At 42.5% G+C, this 21,929-nt stretch overlaps 1 protein-coding gene across 1 annotated transcript; it reads left to right on the top strand.

The window, feature by feature from the left end:
- Positions 1–14,552: 14,552 nt before the first annotated feature.
- On the top strand, positions 14,553–18,962 carry LOC112970944 (lymphotactin-like). Its single transcript, XM_026075905.1, has 3 exons — positions 14,553–14,737; positions 17,356–17,473; positions 17,962–18,962. Exons 1-3 carry the CDS (start codon positions 14,590–14,592, stop codon positions 18,065–18,067), a joined length of 372 nt encoding a protein of 123 aa, XP_025931690.1. The 5' UTR covers positions 14,553–14,589; the 3' UTR covers positions 18,068–18,962.
- The last annotated feature ends 2,967 nt before the right edge of the window (positions 18,963–21,929 follow it).

Here is a 21,929-nt window from a genome sequence, read left to right as displayed (position 1 = left end):
GAGGTGCAATATTTGTGCAGAGCTGGCCTAGAAGCATCAGCAATTCTTGCAGAATCAAGTGCAACATGAAGGAGCATACAGTGCCCTGTCCCTAATTACCCCAAAAGGAAGGTCCTGCTAAATATGTTAATTAAGAGGAGAAACTCATTGTTTGGTGAAACTTGTTTGGACTAAGTATTATCCCCATACACACAAGCTGCTACTGATGCATTTAGGCTTTACCCCCACGCTTGGGAGTCCCTTGCTCCATAGGTTGGGGGCCCTGTTCCCTGGCCCCGAGGCACCCAGTGTGCCACGGTGGTGCTGCAATGGGTCCCTGCACTTTGTTCATTAAATCAGGCCTGTGAGGGCTCCCCATAAGAGGCCCTGCTGTCACAGTACTATGTCAATTGATAACTCGCACTGGGACAATTCCTGTTAAGAGTGTATTTATAGGCAGGACAGGCCTATAAATACCCAGGAGATAGGCTGAGTGCCATAACAGAGCCTTTCCCTTCTCACGTTCCACAAAGCAACACCTAGCAATCACTGGTCAGTAAAAGATATGCATGAGGTGTTGTTTCCCCGTCACCGAGCAGCTGAGTAAGAGGCCAAGGACATTCCCTCGGCTGCAATAACCGAGCCCTGGAACCGAATCGCAGGGGTCAGGGGCTGCAGCAAAGCATTACTAATATGCTCAGTAGCTTAGGAATTATGTTCACTAAAGAATAAAAAAGGCATGGAAAGAACACGTAGGCAAAATGTAATGGATAGCCACAGGTGGGAGGAAAAATCAGCTTTGAATTCTTCCTAGAATAATTTCTTGCATAAGACTTTATATAAGCTGACAGCCTTCCACATTCTCAGAATAGGATCCCAAAATTCACTAGTAAGGCTGGTATCCTGTGGTAAAAGCAGCCCCAAGGCCATGCTCACTGCCACACTCTGTTTAGCAGGGAAGGCAGGAATGGGCAGTTTCAGGTGCGGCTGGAGCTCCCCGAGCGCGAGAGGCTCAGCAATTGCCCACCAGGTTAGATTACAGCCCGGCACATCCGCAGAGGTGTCACACTCCCTGTCCGGAAGAGTGGTTTGGAAAACAGCTCTGTGAACAGGCACAGGAAGGCAGGCACGCCTCGATCAAAGCCTCTGTGGAGCCCAGACTTTTACAGAAAGCAGAGGCACAACCGCAAGCTCTCTGTGCCTCCTCAAATTGCTGCTCCGCAGTAGTGTGAGCGCAGGCGAAACCAGGCAGTGCCAACGCATCCCGCTGGGCTGACGGTGTGTAGGAGCACGCGCTTACCTGTCCACGGCCCAAGAGAAGCCTGAGCTCAAACGCAATACTCGGGAAAACAAAGGGAAAAATCCCGAAGCCTGCCCAGCTTTTGCCACAGGAGCACAGTTATGCTCTGGGGTGCCTTTCAGTATTTCAAGCCACCCCAATGTGTTTACGGACAAGACCTATGCTCAGCAGGTCATTTCAAAGCTAGTCAGAAGCACAAGTGGCAAGAGAAGCTAAAGGTTTGGTTTCACATGCTGGGCTAATAACACTCATCACAGTTTTCTCATTGTTTGGAATTATATCCCCAGCTAAAGTAGCAGGGAAACCATAAAAGCAGTATTATTTTAGAACAGCACCTAAAGGACTCGTCATCTGACATTCAGCATTGCTCTAATTCCCAATACAATTGTGACAGTTACCTTTCCTAACTTTTGCTTCCTTACTCACTCATCAGGCAAACATACACTCTTTTAGGGAAATTCCAAGGGTTTTTTGTTTCTATTTTACCTTCTAGGGGAAAAAAATCTTTCCCTCAAGATTTTGGAGACAAGCTTGAAAATATAATGTGACCGTATCACTCAATACTCAAAACCCTTAGTGCGAAAAAGGGAATCTCTCTTTTGAAAGTGCTACGATTTTTTTTAATCCAACCTCATGATTTTGGGGCCTTCAGCTTCTAAGAATTTAGAATCAGGAAATTTAGATATCATACACCCAAATCTCTTAAGAGCATACATTTTAAATAAAGAAGATGGAGAAAGAAAGTAAAAATATCTTCACTGGGCAGGCATAATCAATGTAAGCAGCAGGCAAAAGGTTACAAGAAGAAATGAGTAGAAAAACATGATGAAACCCCAGATTTTCAGCGTACTTTTCTAGTGCCTTCTGACAAAACGAGCTTTTTCCTTTGCATAAAGAATAACTGTGATAGTTTAGTCCAGAATCTCTTAATTACAGCCACATCCAGGCAGGAAGGAAAAATAAAACTTCTCCAGGAAAGAACCTGCTGTGCAACTCCATTCTGGAGGGCAGTGAGGTGTAATCTCTGCACACAAGCCAAAGCCCAAGATATGAAATAGAAAAGGACAAAGGAAACAAAGACAGAAGGCCACCATGAGCACGCACTTGGGGAATGTCCCAAGTGACCTTCACCAAGTTTCCTTGGTCCTATTTTGCACAGCCCTTGGAAGCAGTCCAGGAACCCCTCTTCTCCCTCACAGAGTTCCCAGCACTGCAGGGAGAAATGCTCTGATGTAGACCGATCCCTTCGCTCTGCAGCATGTTACTCAGACCCTGCCCACACTGGGGAGTTCAGGCACTGGCAGCAGGCAGAGAGTTTGGCTGCAAAATGGTAGCATAGGCAGGCAGAGCTGGTGTTCATGCTGGCATGCAGTACGGTCCTGTTTCAAGCAGGAATATACTACACTTCAGTGGAAGCTGGCAATGTATCAAGCAGCTACCAGTCCAAGCTTACGGAAAGTCTTGTCATTCTGCCCTGCCGTTAGAAGAGGCTGAGGAGAACAGGACTCTCTGTACCTCAAAATTGTGCCTGTAAGCCTGACTTAACATGCAGCCTAGAAATGACACTCAGATGATGTCCCCCAACAGTCAGCTGCTGAGAAGGGAGGTTTTCATATCCAGTCTTTGTTATGTGAAATTTATTTTTTCCAAAACCAGCACTCACAGTCATTTCTCTTTCTTTCTGAGGAGCTAGCACCTTCTCCCTGCCTGGTACACACTGTTGACTTTAAACCACCTCTGTTCTGCTTCAGCAGCTTCCAGCCTGGCTGGGCTTCAGCTAGAAGGACCTACGCAGAGTGGCCAGGGCGCAGGGAGCCTCCAAGGCAAAATTGTCATCAGCATCATCACAGCACAAAACCTGATTCACCCCCTTTTGAATTTGATCCTCCTTTCCTCTCCTGGGAAGGTGCCTAAGCAAGGTCATGCCCTCTTGCCCAAAGTCAGCTGAAACTGGATTGCTGCAATATCAACCTCTGTTGAGGGGAAATGTGTTTCAGCAGTTTTTTAGGCCAGAAAGGAGCAGCAGACTGGCTAGCCTGGTGCAAGCTAACCTCCTGCATGACACAGGCTGGAAAAGGCACCTCCTCTTAACCTGGCAGTGAGGTACCGGCAGGCCAGGGTAGGACCAAGATCAGTCTCTCCAGGCCCTGACTTGGAAGAATAAGGGGTGTTCACAGCACAGCCAACACTCTTAGTTTCTTTCCTCACAACAAAATAAGCTAGCTCAGGTTGCTGTTGAAATCCATTCTATCAGGCTGCTTTTCCCCAAGGCAACCAAGCTCTCCTCTTCTCTCCTTCCTCCAACACTTCTGCCCAGGGAGAGCAGGCTTAACACTTGCCTGCCAGTTTCTTCTCTTTGCAATCTCAGTTTTCCTCTGATTCCTCAGGCTAGCTAATTCTCCCAGCTCTAAGGCCCCGGGTTTATGACACATCTTTTGACCTTTTCTTTCCCTAAGGTGCAGCTTATATCACCACACAGAGAACAGGCAATAATTAAAGTGAGTAGATGAGCTACTAAAGGCTGTGACTTACCCTGACTGGACTGTAGCTACCTCCAGCCACATCCCCCTGCGGTCACTCCTGACAGCTCCATGTTTCCACCCTTTTCTTTGTACTTACCTGCCATACACTGAGGTGGTAAGTCCTTGTGGCACAGTGGCACACTAACACTGTATCTTGGCCCATATTACCTGCACAAGCTACCTCTTTACAAGCCATGGCCTGAAGGAGAGGGGTAGGGGGGGAGGAGGAGCAGCCTCCATTGCCCACCAGTCTCTGACCAACTCAGAGCAGAAGCAAATGGGCAAACAGGAGCACAGAGAAAGAAGGCAGATCTCTGGACCCAGATCCAACTGATGAGCTGTCGAGTTGATTTGCAATGAGAGTGGTACTCCCTCATGAAGATGAAACACAGGAATGAGATATATTTAGTTGGAGCACACAGAAAGAAGAGGCAATTAGATGGGAACATGTGAGTGCTTCAAGGCTGCCGAAAAAGCTTCACTACTGTGAGGCTCAACCAAGTCTCTGATGGAAGGATCCAAGTACAAATTTGGAGGCAGAGCCAAATAGTTTGCAAACTCTCCAGCTCCAGTTCCCTGTGAGGGAACTCCTGCAGTTCTGAAAGGAAAACCACATCTGCACACTTTTTGTGGGCCTTACTGCCAAATGATAAAAACATGAACAAAAATTTATCTAAACTATAGCTAATTGACACAGAAAAATGCTATTACTAACTCAAGGTGAGAGTCCAGCTTCTACTTATTTCATAGGAGCTATTTCCTAAGGTCTTTGAGACGTAGACTGTAGAGCCTACTTTGCTTGTGACTGAACAACGGAGCTCTTTCCTCTGACAGAGCAGAGGCATCTAAGAAAGACAAGTGGTGCCAACAGCTACGACACCCTCTCCACAGCCTGCTTGAGGAACAGGGCACTGCTACAGCACTGCTTCTCCATTTTGCTAGACCTCTTCTCTCTTTTATAATGTGGAGGGGAACTACTTACACTTTCCAATATTCTTAAAACCTTTTGAGAACCTCAGGAGAGAAGTGCTATGCAAGAGCAGTTTCATTACTTACTCTGAACCTGCAGGTTGCACATGGTGAGAGGAAGCAAACGTAGGTCACAGGTGGAGTGACTGGAAGAAGAGCTGGAACAAGGTAAGGACTGGGATAAATAAGCAAGGCAGGCCCTGAGTTTTATGCCTAGCTAGAAAGAGCCAACTCTAGTTCTATTTAATTTGGGGCTGCATTCATACCTGCTTAGATCTGAAGGACAAACTGCCCCAACAAGCAGAGATGACAGGTCACCTAATCACATGCATGCCTTTGTTATCATGATCCCAGTAGCCTCCTTTTCACTCTGTATCTAAAATGGGGAAAATAATTGTTTATCCCAAAGAATTACAAAGCTGAAGAGAGGAAGCAAGTAGATGGAATGGAGGAAAACAGTGTCCTATGTCACTAAATAAGATGCACAGGTAGCAAACTGATAATCCAAAGCTAGACCCAGCACAGCAGGTAGCCTTACTTGGCCCCTGGGACAGCTGACTGATTCGGGGTGGTTTTGTGCACAAGGAAAGTACAGACAATCAGCAGGTCTGGCATGCTTTGCTAGCGCAGTGTGAGCGCAGCACATGGGCCCATGCCAAACAATGGGGAAGGGATAAAGTAGCCCATGCCCCTGCTGAAATCAGCTGAATTAAGTGTAACAAATACAACAGCCATGGGACAAGGCTCACAATATTTTGCTGTCTTAGACATGGTGGGGTTTTCTGCAGCCTGTAGTGAGAGATAAAATTAGTTTGCAAAGGAAAAGTAAAACAGCATTTAACAGCCACAGCCTGCTCTTTGAAATTGCAAAGTATAAAATGAATGCTGCCTTGAGGGGGAAAAAACTTTCCCATCCCCTCTTGCCTCCCACATTGCATCACTCAGTGCAGTGACCTCAGCTGAATAATTAGACTGATTCTCTAACCAATGCATTTGTCTGACAAGCGCCACTGTGCTCACAGTGGTTATGAGGGGAAAAACCCAGAGAACGAATAAAACCCAAGGATTCCCTTTTGGAAAGTTCAGAGTGGAACATTTTCAAGAGTAGCTGTTTGCTGCAGGCCCATATAAGTTGATTTCTTTTTTCCTCACCCCTGTCATTTAAGCGTTCACTTACGCTGTGACTCTCCTACTGTCACTGGCTCACAGAGCATATGGCTAAGGAAATATAAAAGTCAACTGAAAGGAAAATACATCTTCTCAGTCTCTATCAATTTTAAGGTACAGCTGCAGGGCCACAGAGTTTCATTTCATATGGCAGATGAGGATCAAGTGCTGTGATCAGTTTTAAGAAATACTATAACACTTCGTAGAACAGGATGTGGCCCAAAATTGCCAGATTATAATAACCAGCATGAAGCAAGGCCAAGTACCTCATTAGTGGTGTGGTTAGAAAGTGTGACAGTTCTTCATCTGAGAGATGAAGTGCAAAAGTACTTTTTCAAAAGGCTGTGCCTATTTTAACTCTTTTTGAAGGAAGAAAAAGATATTCTTTTTTTTTTTTTAAAAAAGGACATTCTCCCAATTTCTCTTGCAGATGTGCTGGACTGGAAGCGTTAAGAGGGTCACACCATAAATATGAATTAAAATTGATGGGGCATCCTCCCACTCTGTCATAGGACCTCATGAAGACTTGCTTACTATATGCTTACGTATAAAGATTATTTTAAACAAATGTATTTACTGGGAAAATATGCAGGGGGAAAAAACAGAACAAGTAAATCTCAGGGATTCCCTTTTGGAAAGTTCAGAGAATGTAACCGTTTCAAAAAATGGATTTTGCATTGTTTATCTCTCGACCCTTAATATTTATTTTAATCCACTAGCCAATTTGAATCAATGCTAAAAGAAAGGAGGAAATCCCTATAAGTTTTCTGAAAATTGGTGTCTAAGTAGGAGAAAGACTTAACATGGTGCCTCCACTATGGAGAAAAGCCAGCAGAATAAGACATTAATTGCTTGGCACTAGCCAGCAGTCAGCAAACATGAACTGGACAGCCACAAGCATGCACAGAACAGGCATGGTTTTCTCTGGCTGATGGAAACACTTGCTGGGGAGCTAGGGTAATTCTCAGGTAGAGGAGTTAGCAGATAAAGAACCAGAAGTTCTGCTCACTGCTCTGCTCTCCAGAACCTGTCATTTTATTTGCAATTCTCCTTTACCTAGCCCCCACTCTAAACATTCATAAAAATAAACATGACTGTAAAATTATTTCTAGGCAATAATGATAAGATAAACCCTGCATACTTGTAAATAATAGTACATGCACTATAGATGAGCCTGCGGCATACAAACATCATTAATTTGTGTCCTCATGCCTTCAACTCCCCTTTTCTCCAAAAACCTTAACTCTTCAACATATTCTCTGTGAAAACCCTCCTGGAGGAAAGGAACCCAAGCACATATTGATTGGGCAAGTGGCTCTCTCCAGAGCGTGAAATACAGTTGAGAAGACTCTCCCCATTGAGAAAATATCAGCATTTGAGCTTCTTCAATTTTCTGAGGAAAGCTCAGGTTTACCCAGAAGCAGTATATTGGTTCAGATCCATCTCCAGTGTCCACAAACACTGACTATCTGTGGTTAACCAAGAGTTTTGTTTATTTTTCACACAACAGGCTTGATTCTTCTTCTGAAGACTAACATGATGAGACTTGGTTCCCTCATCTTTGATCCTACAGATAAGGCACGCAAAGAAACACTAAACAAAATATGCATTCTCTGTTTTACTTGACAGTTGAGGAAGAGAAAGCAGAAAAAGAAATAACAACAAACCAAAACAAGGAAGAAGAAAAAAGAATAGGATGGACTGAGATTGTAGGACAAATTCCCAAAGGTATTTTGCTCCTGTTTCAGCATATACAGGCATTTGAATACCTTCACAGAACTGGGCTCTAGTCACCTCTATGATTTTCTGTAGCGATAGCATTGTATGGTGCTTAGCTAGTTTCCTGGTATGCACCTCACACAGAATTCAAATAGGCAAGGTTAAGTCAGATTATGAAGACAGGAGTCAGAGACTTCCTCCTGTAGACTCTTGGTTGCCTGTGTAACCACTCATTGAAAAAAAGCACTGAATGAAAGAGACACCAAAGATCTCTGCTATATGGAAAATGCCACATTCATGTTGACTCAGCCCAAAACACCAGCGAAACAGGTGCATGACTGCATACAGCTGACTGTGTAGAGTTGCCTTTTTTATGTTTGGTTTGAGGTCCCTTCCAGTCCAAATCATTCTCAGCTTAATTTTACATACCTGAATACTCCAAGTTGGATGACTGAAGAAGAGATTTTCAAAGAACTAACTGATCTGAGAGCACATGATCTATAAAGGAAGGAGCATGCTAGCAGGATTAAGAAAAAGTTGTGGCCTTACAGTTTATGGGACAATATGGTAGCGGAAACAGATGGTCTACAAACAAAAACTCTAATATGATTAAGAGAAAGCATTGTTAATATGGTTACATATCTAGAGTTCTGCCAAAACCAGCACAAAATAGAATAGTTATTAAAGATGTGATTTAAGTGATCAAATTAGAGCTAAAGATCATCGGCTCTCACCTGAGATGTGAGCACTGAGCATGGGTTTGTTTCCACTCCATTACTGTATGAACCAAAAAGACTGAACATAAGCTGCCAGTACCAGGTGAGAGGCAGAAACTTCCTAAATCATACTAATTCCATCATGAGCAGTTGTCTGACCATACTTCAACACCCCACTCGAACAAAAAACCTAAGCAGTTATTGAAGCAGGATACTGACTTCAGTATGGCTTTATTATATGCTTAATTTGCATTGCTTAACAGAGATGAATTCAACAGTGAGCTTAAAAATAAGTAGATACTTTACACTGTGCTGAACTACAGAGCAAGACCTAACAAGCCTGCTAGAAAGGCATGAATAGAAAGTCAACAGTGATTTCAATAAGAAAGTGAAATTAAACGTCTGAAATACCCATGGAATCAGCATACAATCTATTGAGGAAAAGTGATGAAAAACAAGAGGAGAAGGGGAAAGAAGGGAAGGCAATCAGGTAAAGATTGCAGCTGGATGTCACTTGCTAGTAATTCTTAAACCAATTCTCCAGCTGTTAACAAACAATGCAACAGCAAAATATATTAGAGTGAGATTCACTTAACTTCACTTGCTTACAGTGTCCAGCATTAAGATACATGTGTATATTCCTTCTGTAAATAATACAGAGAAGCATGTCCCCTGAGGGTGACATCTCCCATCCTGAAACAGTTGTCTGAGATACGGATGCCCCTGGAGCAGTGTATTTTTCTCTGCTAACTATAGGCTAGTCAAGATTAGGTGAGCTGAATACGAATTAAACATGGAACATACATTTGTAACCAGCTTTAGATCTGAAGGAGGAAGTTAGTTTGCGGAAAGAAAGAGAACAGGAATGAATTACACAGGCAGCACTTTAATAGACATAAAATAGCACAGCTGTACTGATCACTGTGAAGGAACTGCAGCACACTAGCTCAGGATGCGTCCCAGAAGACGTGAGCCACACAACATGAAAAGTGAAAGCAGCCTGCATGCTATATCAACACTTGAATCTGCCCTGATTTAAGTCAGGAGGTGTTTTGCCATGCTGTTCAATACGGACATGGGCAGCCATGAAGAAATCTCATAGATAACAAACACAGATCAAAAATATTTTTAACAAAAAGGTTTGACGTATATATCAGACCATATAATACTGTGATACAGAAAATATATCATCCATTCAGAAGAGAATATACTAAGAAGGTAACTGAAAATATGACGATAATAGGAAAAACTGATGCTAAGGACAGTTTACTTGAATTGAAAGTAGAGATGAAGGAGATGAATTTATTACTCCAAAGGACCCTGGAAATTGAGGGCTACCTTTTGAAAAAAAGTGTTTAATTGAAAATATTGCCACAATAATTTTGTTTTCCAGTCACCAAAATCCCATGTTTTCTACTAACTTCTATAAAAAATGCAAAGAATCTTTGTTTCATACAAAAGAAAGTTTTCCTTTGTGAAAGAAAGGTAAAGTTTTCCACTGAGTAGGAAAAGCCATTTTTATTTTAAAAAATGGCCAGAAAATTATGTGAGTTTGATAACAAAGACAAAATTCAAAGAACATGGTGGAAACAAAGATGCTCACTTTATTCTTAAAAAGCAAATGCAATGGGAGAATGTAGTAAAATCCATAAGACTCAGTGTGGCAGATCTGTGCGCTACAGATTTATCAGGGTGATCTGTGGTAGGAGAGTGGACTGAGGCAGGTGGACTGTTGAGATACCACCTGAATGAATAACAGTTTAAAAAAAAAAAAGGCTGGTAATAAGTAGTAGATGATTTTAGCTTTACAATAGACCTTTCGGGACAATTCATGATGTCTTCTATTATGGAAGTGAAGAAGAGAAAAGAATATACATGCATGCCAAGAAAAGATAAAGGCAGCAAAATCATTTCTTTTCTGGGATGTCTACTCCAGATTTTTCAAAAGCACGTGTCTAAGCTGAGGTTCTGAGGCCCTCTCTCAAAGTCACTGAGTGCCCAGTGAGAGTGACTTGCTGGCTCATCCTGGATTTCAAAGGGCTGCCAAATATTCACCAGAGGTACTCACTTCTAGGAGTATAGAAGGAGTATAGAAGAATCTGGTTATTTGTGAAGCTCTTGGCCTCTCTTTTTGGAAAGCTAACTACAGTATGGTAGGCTATTTCAGTCTCTTTACTCTGGTAAGGAAATTCTGATATTAGGCCCAACCCTCTCCTCACTGCATGTTCCTTTCCCTTCAGAGAGACTGCTGATGAGGAACAGGGTGTAAACAACAGTTATTTCAGTTAAGTTTACGTGACATTGTTAAAAATTAAGAAAACTATTGCATTCACCAGTTGGTTAGGAGCAGTGCTAGAGCAGGAATAGCTGAACGGGGCTTTGCTTCCTGCTGTGCATGAGAACTTCCCTAAGTCCTTTCACCTCTCTGTGCCCCAGTCGCTTTATTTGTAAAATGGAGGCAGCCTGCTCGGTGTGAATGGGGGCTGAAGGATTTAAGAGAGTCTTTGAACTCCTCAGGCAAGAGTCTGCTGTTGCTCTCCTCTCCCAAGGCTCTGTTTAATCTGGATCATTTCAGCTGCTGGCAGAGCTAGCAGTCAATGGTGAGCATTTTAGAGTCTGTGCTCTCAGAAAGAGCGTCTGGAGCCTAGATGTCCCCTCTCCCATGTGAGGGCCTGACCTAGCTTGCCCTTGCCTTCTCTTTATCAGTTAATATTTACCGAATTATTCCATTCAATACATGGGACATTGTAAATTAGAGAGTCAGGCAGTATCTTACAATCCCTAACCCAAAATACTTCACTGGGAGATGAAGGGTGTGGGTGCAAGTCTCTTTAGACAGAGGAGAAATTTCAAAACAGTTTTCACTCATCCGATCAAGTGCTCTAACCCCAAACATGCAGGCTGCATACAGGAGAGCTTCTACTGCCCATCTCCTGCCAGCTGCTCTGGGAGAGAAGCTCGAGCACCGCCCCGGGAAAAGCCTCAGGGTTGCAGATCCCAGGCAAAGCCAGGGGAGATCCAAAGTCACATGCCAAAGTCCCAGAAAGGGGGGCACATGTCCATCTCTTCAGCATTTCCTATGACCACTTCCTAATGCTTTTGGCTTTTCAGGTCCCAGTTATAGAAGCCTGGTTCTCGCCCCACATTATATAGAAAGCCTAAGAGTGACCCAAAGCCTGGAGTTTTCTGTAGTTGAGGAGGCTCCAAAGGTTAGATACTGCTGCAGCTACACATCCATACCTCCAATACCCACTGTCTGCACCTGCTTTCCCTCAAAGGGTGCAAGTGTTAATTATGAGATTTGGTAGAGGGAGGAAGGACAGCTGTCATAGCCCACAAAACATCATACCTGCAGCTGAGGCTTTGGGAAGCATCATGCTAATGTTAATCATCTTTATCCACTAGTCAGTCATTACAAACAATTAAAGAACTCCAAAATCATACCATCTGTTTCATCTGTGGCTGTATCACAAGCTGCAAATGATTGTTTCACTCCAGCGTGAGCTCCGGTACTTTAGATTATATTTGTGCTTTGAAAGCACCTTGTGATGAGTGAGCCATACAAGTGTCAGTGAAGCCCCAAGACAACCAGCATCGTTAGCATTCAGTTTATCCAGAGCTGAGAAGCAGTAATAGGAAAAGTACTGTGGGTATATCAGCTGTTTTTAATTTGACTTTGCAGCAAGAAGCCAGAAAGACTGTATGCCTGATCTTCTTGCACTAAGCTTTTGCCACACTGCAGTGGCAGTTAGCTGTGGTGTTAAGAGTACATGACAAATGAGTCTTGTGTGTCCCATTAAAATGCCAGAGATCACAAATGTCCACACATGGGGTTCTAGCACTCCCACCCATTAAACCTCTCCTCTAAAAAGCGGACATCACTGGAGGTAAACCAGCTACACCAAAGGACGGCCCAGGAGACAGTGACAACCAAGGGCTACAAAGAGGAAAAAAACTTGTCCCAAGGCACTTTTTTCATCCCATCTTAAGAACAGTGGGAAAACTGTGGATCTGAATAAGCAACAGGCTTTGTAATGCCACATCAGGGACAAATCCACAGACTGCAGGAGCTCCTGTGAGCAGGACTGACTCTGAGCTGGCTCATGCTCAGTACAGTTGGTGATCTGCCCTTTCAAAGCTGTACATACCCTATCAGTGAGTCTGTATGTACACGTACGTACCATATCAGTGGGCAAAAGTAGGGAAGCATCTCCTTTCTTAATGTGGAGAAAACTCTCTCTACTGTCAATGATAAGGTTGCTATCTTGCATGTCAAAGCTGACAAATAGCAATGAGTTCCCATTTCTCATTCAAGGAGTGATTTCAGGCAGTGTTCAGCAAGACACCAGGCTGCCACCGTGCTTGGACTTTACATTACATTTTCTGGTAGTGCTGCTGAGGTCAGTATGACTACTCCCCCATGTGACCTTAGGCATGTGCTTTAGGTGCTTTGCTTGAAGTTTTGGCTTCAAAGCTTTGGGTCTAATTTTCCATTTCTTTGCAACTTACGTTAGTGTTGCAAGTGGATGAAGCAGGCATTCAAACAAAGCAGCATCTTCTGCCTGTTTACAGTCTGCTTTTGCCCTTGCTTTTCCCTGGTTTGCATGGCATACATAAGATGAAAGAATCAAGCCAAAAGCAACAAAGAATGTATTTATATAAGTAAACAAAACAGTGTGCTTTTCTGCCTATAAGAACCACAGACTGTTCCCCAGGATACAGAGCAGTCATTACAGCCTAGACTTCAAATAATAGAGCTCAATTCTTAGCTCCCTCTTAATTTTCTTGTGGAATCTTAGGGAAGTAATTCAACTCCCACATGCTGCATTTCCCCCTGTGCAATGCAAATTTATATTAATGTTATCAAGAATTTGGAAAAATGAAAGTGACCAGCTGAGATGAGGCCTGCAGGCAGAAGCAGGGGAAATTTCAGGCTCATATGAATGTGCAGTTATTCCAGGCTTTGCTCTGAACAGTGGTCTGCACCACTGCCTTACAGTCTCATGCATCAGGCAGCCTGGTGCTTACCTATTTATACTGGGTCCCAGCTGGGTCTCAGTGGACCTAGCAAAGCATGGCTTTTTCTGTTGGGCATGGAAGAACTCAAGAGCCTAAAGAATGAGGGGAGATTTCTCCTCAGATGCTCTAGATGAAGATGCCAGTTCAAGCGCTGATACAGGTATTGCTTAGGGATTCACAGCTTGCTTGGAAAATATTTACAGGCACAAAATGACTGGCATGTAACAATGCTGTCCAGTAACTCACACCACCTTAGTGCAAAATGGAAAAGACAGGTAAAACTGAGTAATACTACTCTGCTGTAGCACAGACTGCATGTAAGGACTCCTTTGATAGAGGCATAGTTGGAAAAACAAGCTGACAGACTTGTTATCAACACTATGTTTACACATGAGTGCAATGAACTTTTTTTCTTCTCTCATATGAATAGTGCCTATCTGATTGCCTGGGGACTTTCTTGGGCTCCCTTCTTTGTATTAAAAAGACCACAATATAAAAAGAATTATACTTTATAACCTCTTAGTCCTCTTTGAAACCACTGTATTTTAGTTATGGATGACCAACAGCAGGGCTAGTGGATCTGGCTGTATGATGCAGGTAAAGATGTATTTATTCTTCCTTCTCTCAGCACTTAGTGATATCAGTTTTGACCCTAAAGCACAGGGAGAAAACAGAAAAGTTTTGACAAGCTCCACCACACATAGGAGATGGGGGTGATACCTTTCTAAATATTCATCTAAAGTTACGCATTAAAGTGACCAACAAGCTACAGCTACTATGAAAAAAGCCAACTCATTCCTGTTTCCATTATCCTTTAGCTCACAATTCCCCTTTTAAGTGGTCCAACTGGTCAAAGAGGTAACTCTGACTGTCTTTCTGTGCCTCTGTGGTGGGGCTTAGCTAACACTCTCTGAATCTAGGCGTGAAAGGACAGGAACATTTATTAAAGGTTTCCACTGCAGAACAAGAGCTCTCACTTTCTGCAGCCTGAAATAAACCCAACCTGCAACACAGCAGCAAGTGCAACCACAGCGGGGTTTTGAGCAGGAAAAGCCTTCACAGGGGGGCTAGTAAAGGATGGGTGAGGGAAAGGAGGTGGTTCTGTCACCAGAAAAAGTACCTCTGCTCAATTTTTTCCACTTACAGTCAGCCCTACCATGACGCCCCCCCAACAGTGAACACGAGAACTGACCATTGAATGACAATATATAAACCCCATGAAAGGGGGCTCATGTTAATCACTTTCTTCTCAGCCTTGATGAAGAAGCCACCAGCAATGAAACTCCACGCCGCAGCTATCCTGGTCATCTTTTGGCTTGGCATCTTCACTGTGAACACAGTGAGAGGTAAGTTTTCAATCCAATAGGAAGACAGCACATTGCTGTCCCAACCACCTTGCACCATGGGTCTGATGAGTTCAGGATTCATTCTCAGCCAGAGCTGTTCGTAAGATTTAACTTGTAAGAAATCCAGATCAAAACCACAAGAAATGCAGTTATGGACTAAGGAGATTTATGGGAGATTTCATCTTATGCCCTGTCAATTAGTGGCTGGCTTCTGTCTTAATGGAAGGAGGGTTTCTGTGCCTTATTCACTCTCTTATAACTGTGAAACCTTGAAGTCATACATATAGGTAACATTTTAATCCCACTGATGCCTTATGGCAATGACTTCCATGGGTTAATGACATATTTTATGAAAATAATTTCCTGAGCCAATTTCAGACGCACTGTGTTTTTCTTTTTCTAGATAAGCTACTTTAGTATGCATTTTTATTATATCCCTTTTTATTTGTCCTTCTCTAACCCTATAGTCCTAATCCTGCTAATGTCCTCATTTTTAAAAGTTCTTCCAGTCTTGTATTGCATATTACCTATCTGCTTGTTTCTAGACAAATATTTTGATAAGTATTTTGGTATGGATGGGTAAACTAAAACCAAAAATTGCAAAGGGAAGCAATTGATTTATACAATGTCTTATATCTCAATATTTCATATAATTTAATATCTTGTTTGAGACCATTTATGACTACAACCACCCATGTTTTAATGAGTTTGTCTGAAATCGTATTTAGGACTGTGACTTTTGGATGAGGCTATGTGTATCATGCTAACGCATGAACACACACATATAAGCATATGTCTACATATACACAGATTCATGCAAACAGGCACATAAAAAAATCACAGAAAACACTGATATGCAAGCCATATGTAAACCCACAAAAATATGCAAAGATGAACACACAGAAAAGGCATCTTCACTAAACCACACCAAAACCAAACTGAGACCTTCTAAGCATTCACAAAATTATGTAGCTACACATTGAGGATGTTGACCTAGTGCTACTAGAAGCAGATCGCACTAGATTCTAGTGTGTTGACTAGTGCTACTGCTGCTCATCTCAGCAACATGTGCCTTGGTATCACAGACTGCCAGTTTGTAATGTCATTCTTCAGGATTTGCTGTAAACGTCACCCAGGTGTAAAACACCACACAGAGGTAGCATGTAGGGGGTAAAGGATTAGAAAGAAGAATAATAGAAAGTGGGGAAAATGGAGAAAATGGTAGTTACAGGTGCAGATTTTGTCCCACAGAGCAGTTTGAGTTTGTTCCCAGGCTTAAAGAAGCTTTGCTTATATTCCCAGTGCATATCCCCTGGAGACGGTCTAGCAGAAGAGAGAATATTTTCAGGGATACTAAGGATTGTTTGACTACATTTGAACTCTTTAATGGTTGCCATATTTTGGAAACCAATCTGGATGATGCAGATATATATTTCTGCTGAAATATGAGAAAATACATTGAGCTGCTCGTGACTATTCAGGCAAACAGAAAGCCAAGAGTTACAGCAACTGTGCCAGTACCTATGCACTAGTTATGCTAGAGCATCTCCAGAGGCTGATGTGTGTTTTCCTGAACTATTCCAATTATTTCAAACAAAGAAAAGCTCACATCCAATAAGATTATGTGAAGCAGCTTTTATACTTTGCAAATTGTACCTGTACGGCTCTTGAACTTTTCTCAAGCCAGCTTCTTTATAAAGTTTTCAAAATGAAGACTTTAGAAAGAATACACTGCTGTATTCTGACGTTTCTGCTTGTCCCCCTCATGCCTCCTCAAATTTGTCTTTGAAAGGTGGAGGAAGCCAGAAATTAGCAAGCGATAATACAAAATGTATACGTATCTCACTTAAATGAGCTGTCACTTTTAGTTATCACCATGTGAGGTGATAGCTGCCCAGAGAATTTTATACTGACTTCCCCCTAATATTTATCATCAGAGCATTTCCCTGGAATGTAGGCAAATGTTGGATGGAAGAGAGGATTAGGCAGCCCTTCACCGGCTATAAAATTAGCATTACAGCAAGAGTATGCAAACCCTGGCTTTCTGACAGTTATAAACCCTTTCTTTCAACAGTGCCCTTTTTCTTTTTTTTTCTTTTTTTTTCTTTTTTTTCTTTTGCTGCTAGTTTTGGATGTCCTGTGTGAAACAGAGTAACATCCTGTCCTTCACTTGGAAAGTAGGGATAATAGTACTGATCCACCTTCAGATGACATTTGAAATCCGCCCAGAAAAGGTGCCAGTTCTAAGTGCAACTCCATGTGGACACTTACATGTAGATGATACAGATGACAGCATCATGCATGGTGCCAAATATTTTTTCTGCTAGTGGAAGCAGCTGCTCACTGGCAGCAGAATGATACGCTACTGTTGAAGAGACTGGATGAAGATTAGTGTCTTAATTAAAATAGCAATGATAGTTTAGAGATAGTAGGACATCTCACAAAAGACACCTTGAGCTCTCTTGTACAAGTGGTATTCTGGTTGTACATCTTGAGAGGCACTGATGTTCTAACCAAAATTGGAAACCTGCTTGGACTTACAATTTAGAAGTAATAACTATGGCTAGCTGTGAACATGTTTTTGAAGCTCTTGTCATTTATCTTTTCACCCCTACTAGGGAGTGCTGGAAGTCAGCCTATGCGCAAATACACATGTGTAAGCCTATCCACACAGAAACTGGACATCAGAAAGCTTGTCAGCTATGAAAAGCACCAAGTTCCAGTAAATGCTGTCATGTGAGTATCTGGCACACTGATCTCCTTCAGACTCATCTATACAAACACACCACCATCACAGAAGAGCAGGGTGGCAGAAGAGCAGACACTTCACCGCCCAGCTCACATCAGCCTACTGCATTCAGCTCACCCACTGCAGTTCCCCCATGAAGCAGTCACTAGGTGACTGAGGAGGGGTGAGCCTCAGAGGTCCAGGGGATTTATGTTGCTCACAAAAGCTGGTAGAAACCTGACTGAACAGCCAGATCTTTCTGACCCAGGAAGTGGGAAGAAATCTCAGCGAGGGGTTGGGGTGGAGCATATGCCATAAATAGGGAACTGATGTTGCTAATTGCTATTATTTCAAGTAACAGCCAAAAACTCAGGCCTGTAAGATACTTTAATCACACTGGTCCTCACACGTTCTGCAAAAAAACCCAAAAGCACTAAACCTGATTTTGAAGACTAGAGTTTAATGGCTGCCTGGCTTGCTTTCTCCCTTCCTGCAGGTTTATCACCGCAAAAGGCATCAGGATCTGCGTACACCCTGACCAGAAATGGGTACAGGCTGCTATAAAGAAAATAGACCAGAAACGTAGTACCAAAGGCAAATAATCCTGTCCCAGGCAAGCATCTAAGGCCAACATAATGGAATCATCATCAGTCCTGCCCAGAACAGGGAAGAAAGCCTGAGTATCTGCTTGTAACTCCTATTTATTAATTAGCAATAAAATCTCTGAACAAACACGAACTCATCATAATCTATTCATCGCTGGTTGAATATGGCTTCTTTATTTTATAGCTGGACTCTGTTACACTGCTTATTTTCTGAAATGCTTACTAATGATTCTTTACAACTGAAGGTAGACATCATCTTATCTGTGGCTTAATGTCCCTCGCTATTCTGACCAGTATGGCACTTTATGGTGAGTGGCAGACTGTTTCACAAGCTATGAAAGAAGATCACCTCCCATGGAGCTGTATCAGTGTGTAGACGAATGCTGATGGAGATCAACATGTTCTGCATTGAATGCTTGGCTTTGAAAAGATTCTTGATAATTTAATGGTTACTCACAATTATATAAGCTACAAGTAAAGTAATCTCATGTGTCATGGCATTACCTGACCGGTGCAATATTCAGAAGGAAATCCGTGGCCGTTCTGCTTCTATATGTAGTATTGCACTGTTAGTTCTAACTTTAGTCTCAGCCTACCATGATGTATAGATACTCTCACTAAGGGATGACCTTGAGTAATTCAGGCTGACTATGAATGTAATTCTATTCAGTTTTGTACTGGATTTTGACTTCTCCTGCCCACTGACTTCTGTGAAGTTACTTCTGTTTCACCTTCATGTGAGATAGACCTGAACCAAATGCTTTATTTTCTCTTTTGCTTTTCTCTGAATAATCAAGTACAAACCATAGCTGGAAGCAAGAGTCTACTTCCCAAAATCATGGTGATTCCCTGCCCTAGAAAACTAAGTATATTTGATGTAAACATCTATTACATTTTTTAAATAAGTTGTACTAATAGAGGGTTCCGAATATTAATAAAGTTATTGCAAACCTGAAGTAAAATGGTACATTTGTTGCTTGTACATAGTGCAGATGGAGACTGTTGAAAAGGACACTAAGATAACAGCACAAATCTGAGACCTTTCAGGCAAATTAGCTAGAGCTGATGCTTCCTCCAACTCACAACAGTTTAAAAGCAATCTGATTCTGGGCTTTCTACACCATGCTTCAGCTATAAAGCCCGTATTTCAGACAATAAACACCTCTTCAAAAGCTTGAGTACTTAAAAGTCAGTCCTCATATAACCCTAGGATGATCCTCACACTACCAGAAGCAGACACAGAAGGGCTCTGGGCAAAGAGGGAGAAAACTTCTGGGTTTGGGGAGGTTGAAGGGTGGAGGAGAGGTATGAGCAGAGGGGCTCCAGGAGTAAACTTCCTCTCATTACTCACATATACATAGCCTGCACTGCTGCTGAACTGCAGAGCTTTTCACTGCAGGTAACCTGTTATTGATACAGGTGACACTATAGCACTTCCAAACTACACTACAGAAATAAGATCGTACTACTCGAAAAGCCAGTCTCTAAACATCCCTGCCCTGGTTAAGTCTGCAGAGAGAATTTGTCTCCTGCGGCTCCTATTTTGTCATGGCTCAGTCCCATGGAGGGAAATGCATTTAGTTTTCACTATCCAAGATAGCAGATTTTAAAGCAAGGCCACTGCTCAGGCAGGCTAGAGAGGGATGATTCTACATATTACAATACAAAATAGAGCCAAGGAAGGCTACTGAGTCTCCATTACATGGAGCAATGCTGTCTTACTGAAGTCCTTGATTTCAATTATATTAGAAAAAAATTGCTGTTGCTAAAAGCTTGGTAAGAAGAGCTTTACAGGTAAAAAGAAATGCTGAGATGGGATGTTTCAGGAGTATGAATATAAATTACTCAGTGTTCATTCATTCTGAATTGCCTATCTCAAGGCCTCAGCGCCTCACATTACAGACAACAGAAATACTTCTATTCCCTTCTTCAGCAGGAATACCAGCAGGCTGTAAAACCAGGTCATCTATAAAAGTATCTCTAAGGTAAGCTACCTCAGATGAGTAGCATCAGCTCCCACTGATCTAATTTATCCAGGACCAGAACTAACTAAAACCATGCTTTTGGCAAGCAGGATTTTAATGCTTTTGCTTGTACTCAGTAGTATCTTATGCTGGAATTCATCTTACTGAAGTGAGTATTAATTTTTTAATTAGGACTATCACAACCTGAGGATATATTAATTAACCATCAGATAGCAATTAATATTTTATATCTGCTCACCCGCATCATAGTTCATAAAATGATTAATGATGGTTGGTGCGAATGAATCATCCTACTTTATAATTATATCGTTTGCTATTCCTTGCAAGAGCTGTAATGACCCTTGTGCATTTCTGGGGCGTTAATTACTATGGTCTTAACAGCTCTTCTTCCTCAGCCATTAAACTCCAGGGACCTCCTTGTCTTTCCCTGACCACTGTTTACCCCAGTCCTTACTGCGGTTCCAGTTGTGGACTCCAGTTTCCAGTTGTGAGCTATTTTTGTCCTCTCTAGCTGTGTGCAACTTGGAGGCTCACCAGTAGTGGCATTGCTCCTGCGTAGCACTTTTCCCCTTCACTCTTCAAATGCTTTAAAAAGAATGGAAAATGTGTTTTAACCTCCTTTTCACAAAAAAAGGAAAGTGGAAAATGAAGAAATAGATTGCTGTCATTCCATCCAACGCAAATAAGAACCAGTCTGGGTCTCCTCAATATTCTCAGGAAACATCTCACTTGGGAAACAAACAAGCAAAAAACCCAACGGAAGCTGGGCTCTAAGGTACGTTTCAAGGTCTGGCACTGTGGTTCTACTGACATCCTCCTTGCACCTGGCTGCCCACATGTTTCTTCTCCAAGTAGGATAGGGAACAGCGGGCTTGTGGTGACTGCTCCCCTTCCTCCTCATGCCCCCAGGCTGTGGCCTGTACTACCAGCCTTGATTCCCTTGGACTCCTTTTGTAAGCTTTGTGTGCCACTCTGCCACAAAGGGTGCCCCAAATACACATGGTTGACCAGAGGGCAACAACATCTGAAACAAGCCACCATTTCCCTTCTTTCACACACCAAACACCAGTCTCCAACAGAGAGAAGAGCTGCTCTGCGCTCAGATCTTTAGCTCAGGTGAAAACAGCAGAGAGTAGGGTGGGACAGACCCTCAGCTCCTGTAAATATACACAGCTTCACTGACATCCACAGAGGCAGAGAGGACACACTACCCCACTGGGGCATGTTGGCTTTCTGCATACAAACCATACTTCCTGGGCAATGACTTGATGTAACTGCAGCTGTACTGCTTTCGCTAAGTTTGTTTATATTTAAGGAACTGCAAAAGTGTGTTTACAATAACAACCAGCTTTCCCTGAAACCATTATTACAACATTCAGTATCCCAAACCCCCAGTGACAAGCATGGATATTCCTTGACTGTTTTGCACATGCCCTCTGACTCTATTGTTTGTCTTTTACTTTACACTGGAGGTTTTCATCAACTAATCCCATATTTTAACAGATTGCTCAATACTATACATGGGAAGAAGAGAAGGGAGGAGGACTGGGTACCTGTGTGCAAACATTTACACATCGGTGGTGCTATTTTGCCAAATACTGTTACATGACATGAAGTGTAGGCATGTTCATACAGCAAATACAAATACTTTCCTTCTCTCTTCCCTGTGGAGTAATGCAGCACATGTATTTTGGAAAGCTAAACCTTGCATTTTAAACTGCAACTGAATTACACAAGTTATTGGGGTTGCTACAGAAGACACTGACTCAAATTTTATGGCAAACCAGCACACCAGAAGGTGGGAGGGAAGGTAGGGGTATAACAAATAAGAAGGGAGTTGCAGAAGAAAGTGGTAGGTGGTAGCTGCAGTTTAG

This window comes from Apteryx rowi, unplaced genomic scaffold (assembly GCF_003343035.1).
Source record: "Apteryx rowi isolate R43461 unplaced genomic scaffold, aptRow1 scaffold_413, whole genome shotgun sequence".
Classification (NCBI taxonomy): domain Eukaryota; kingdom Metazoa; phylum Chordata; class Aves; order Apterygiformes; family Apterygidae; genus Apteryx; species Apteryx rowi.
Note: the sequence above shows the minus strand (reverse complement) of the source record. Positions and strands in the feature narration are given on the sequence as shown.

Excerpts from the sequence above, each read along its gene's own strand:
- LOC112970944 (XM_026075905.1), top strand. The coding sequence starts at position 14,590 with ATGACAATATATAAACCCCATGAAAGGGGGCTCATGTTAATCACTTTC. Across the intron at positions 14,738-17,355 it reads CACTGTGAACACAGTGAGAG|GGAGTGCTGGAAGTCAGCCT; the intron begins GTAAGTTTTCAA and ends CACCCCTACTAG. Across the intron at positions 17,474-17,961 it reads GTTCCAGTAAATGCTGTCAT|GTTTATCACCGCAAAAGGCA; the intron begins GTGAGTATCTGG and ends CCCTTCCTGCAG.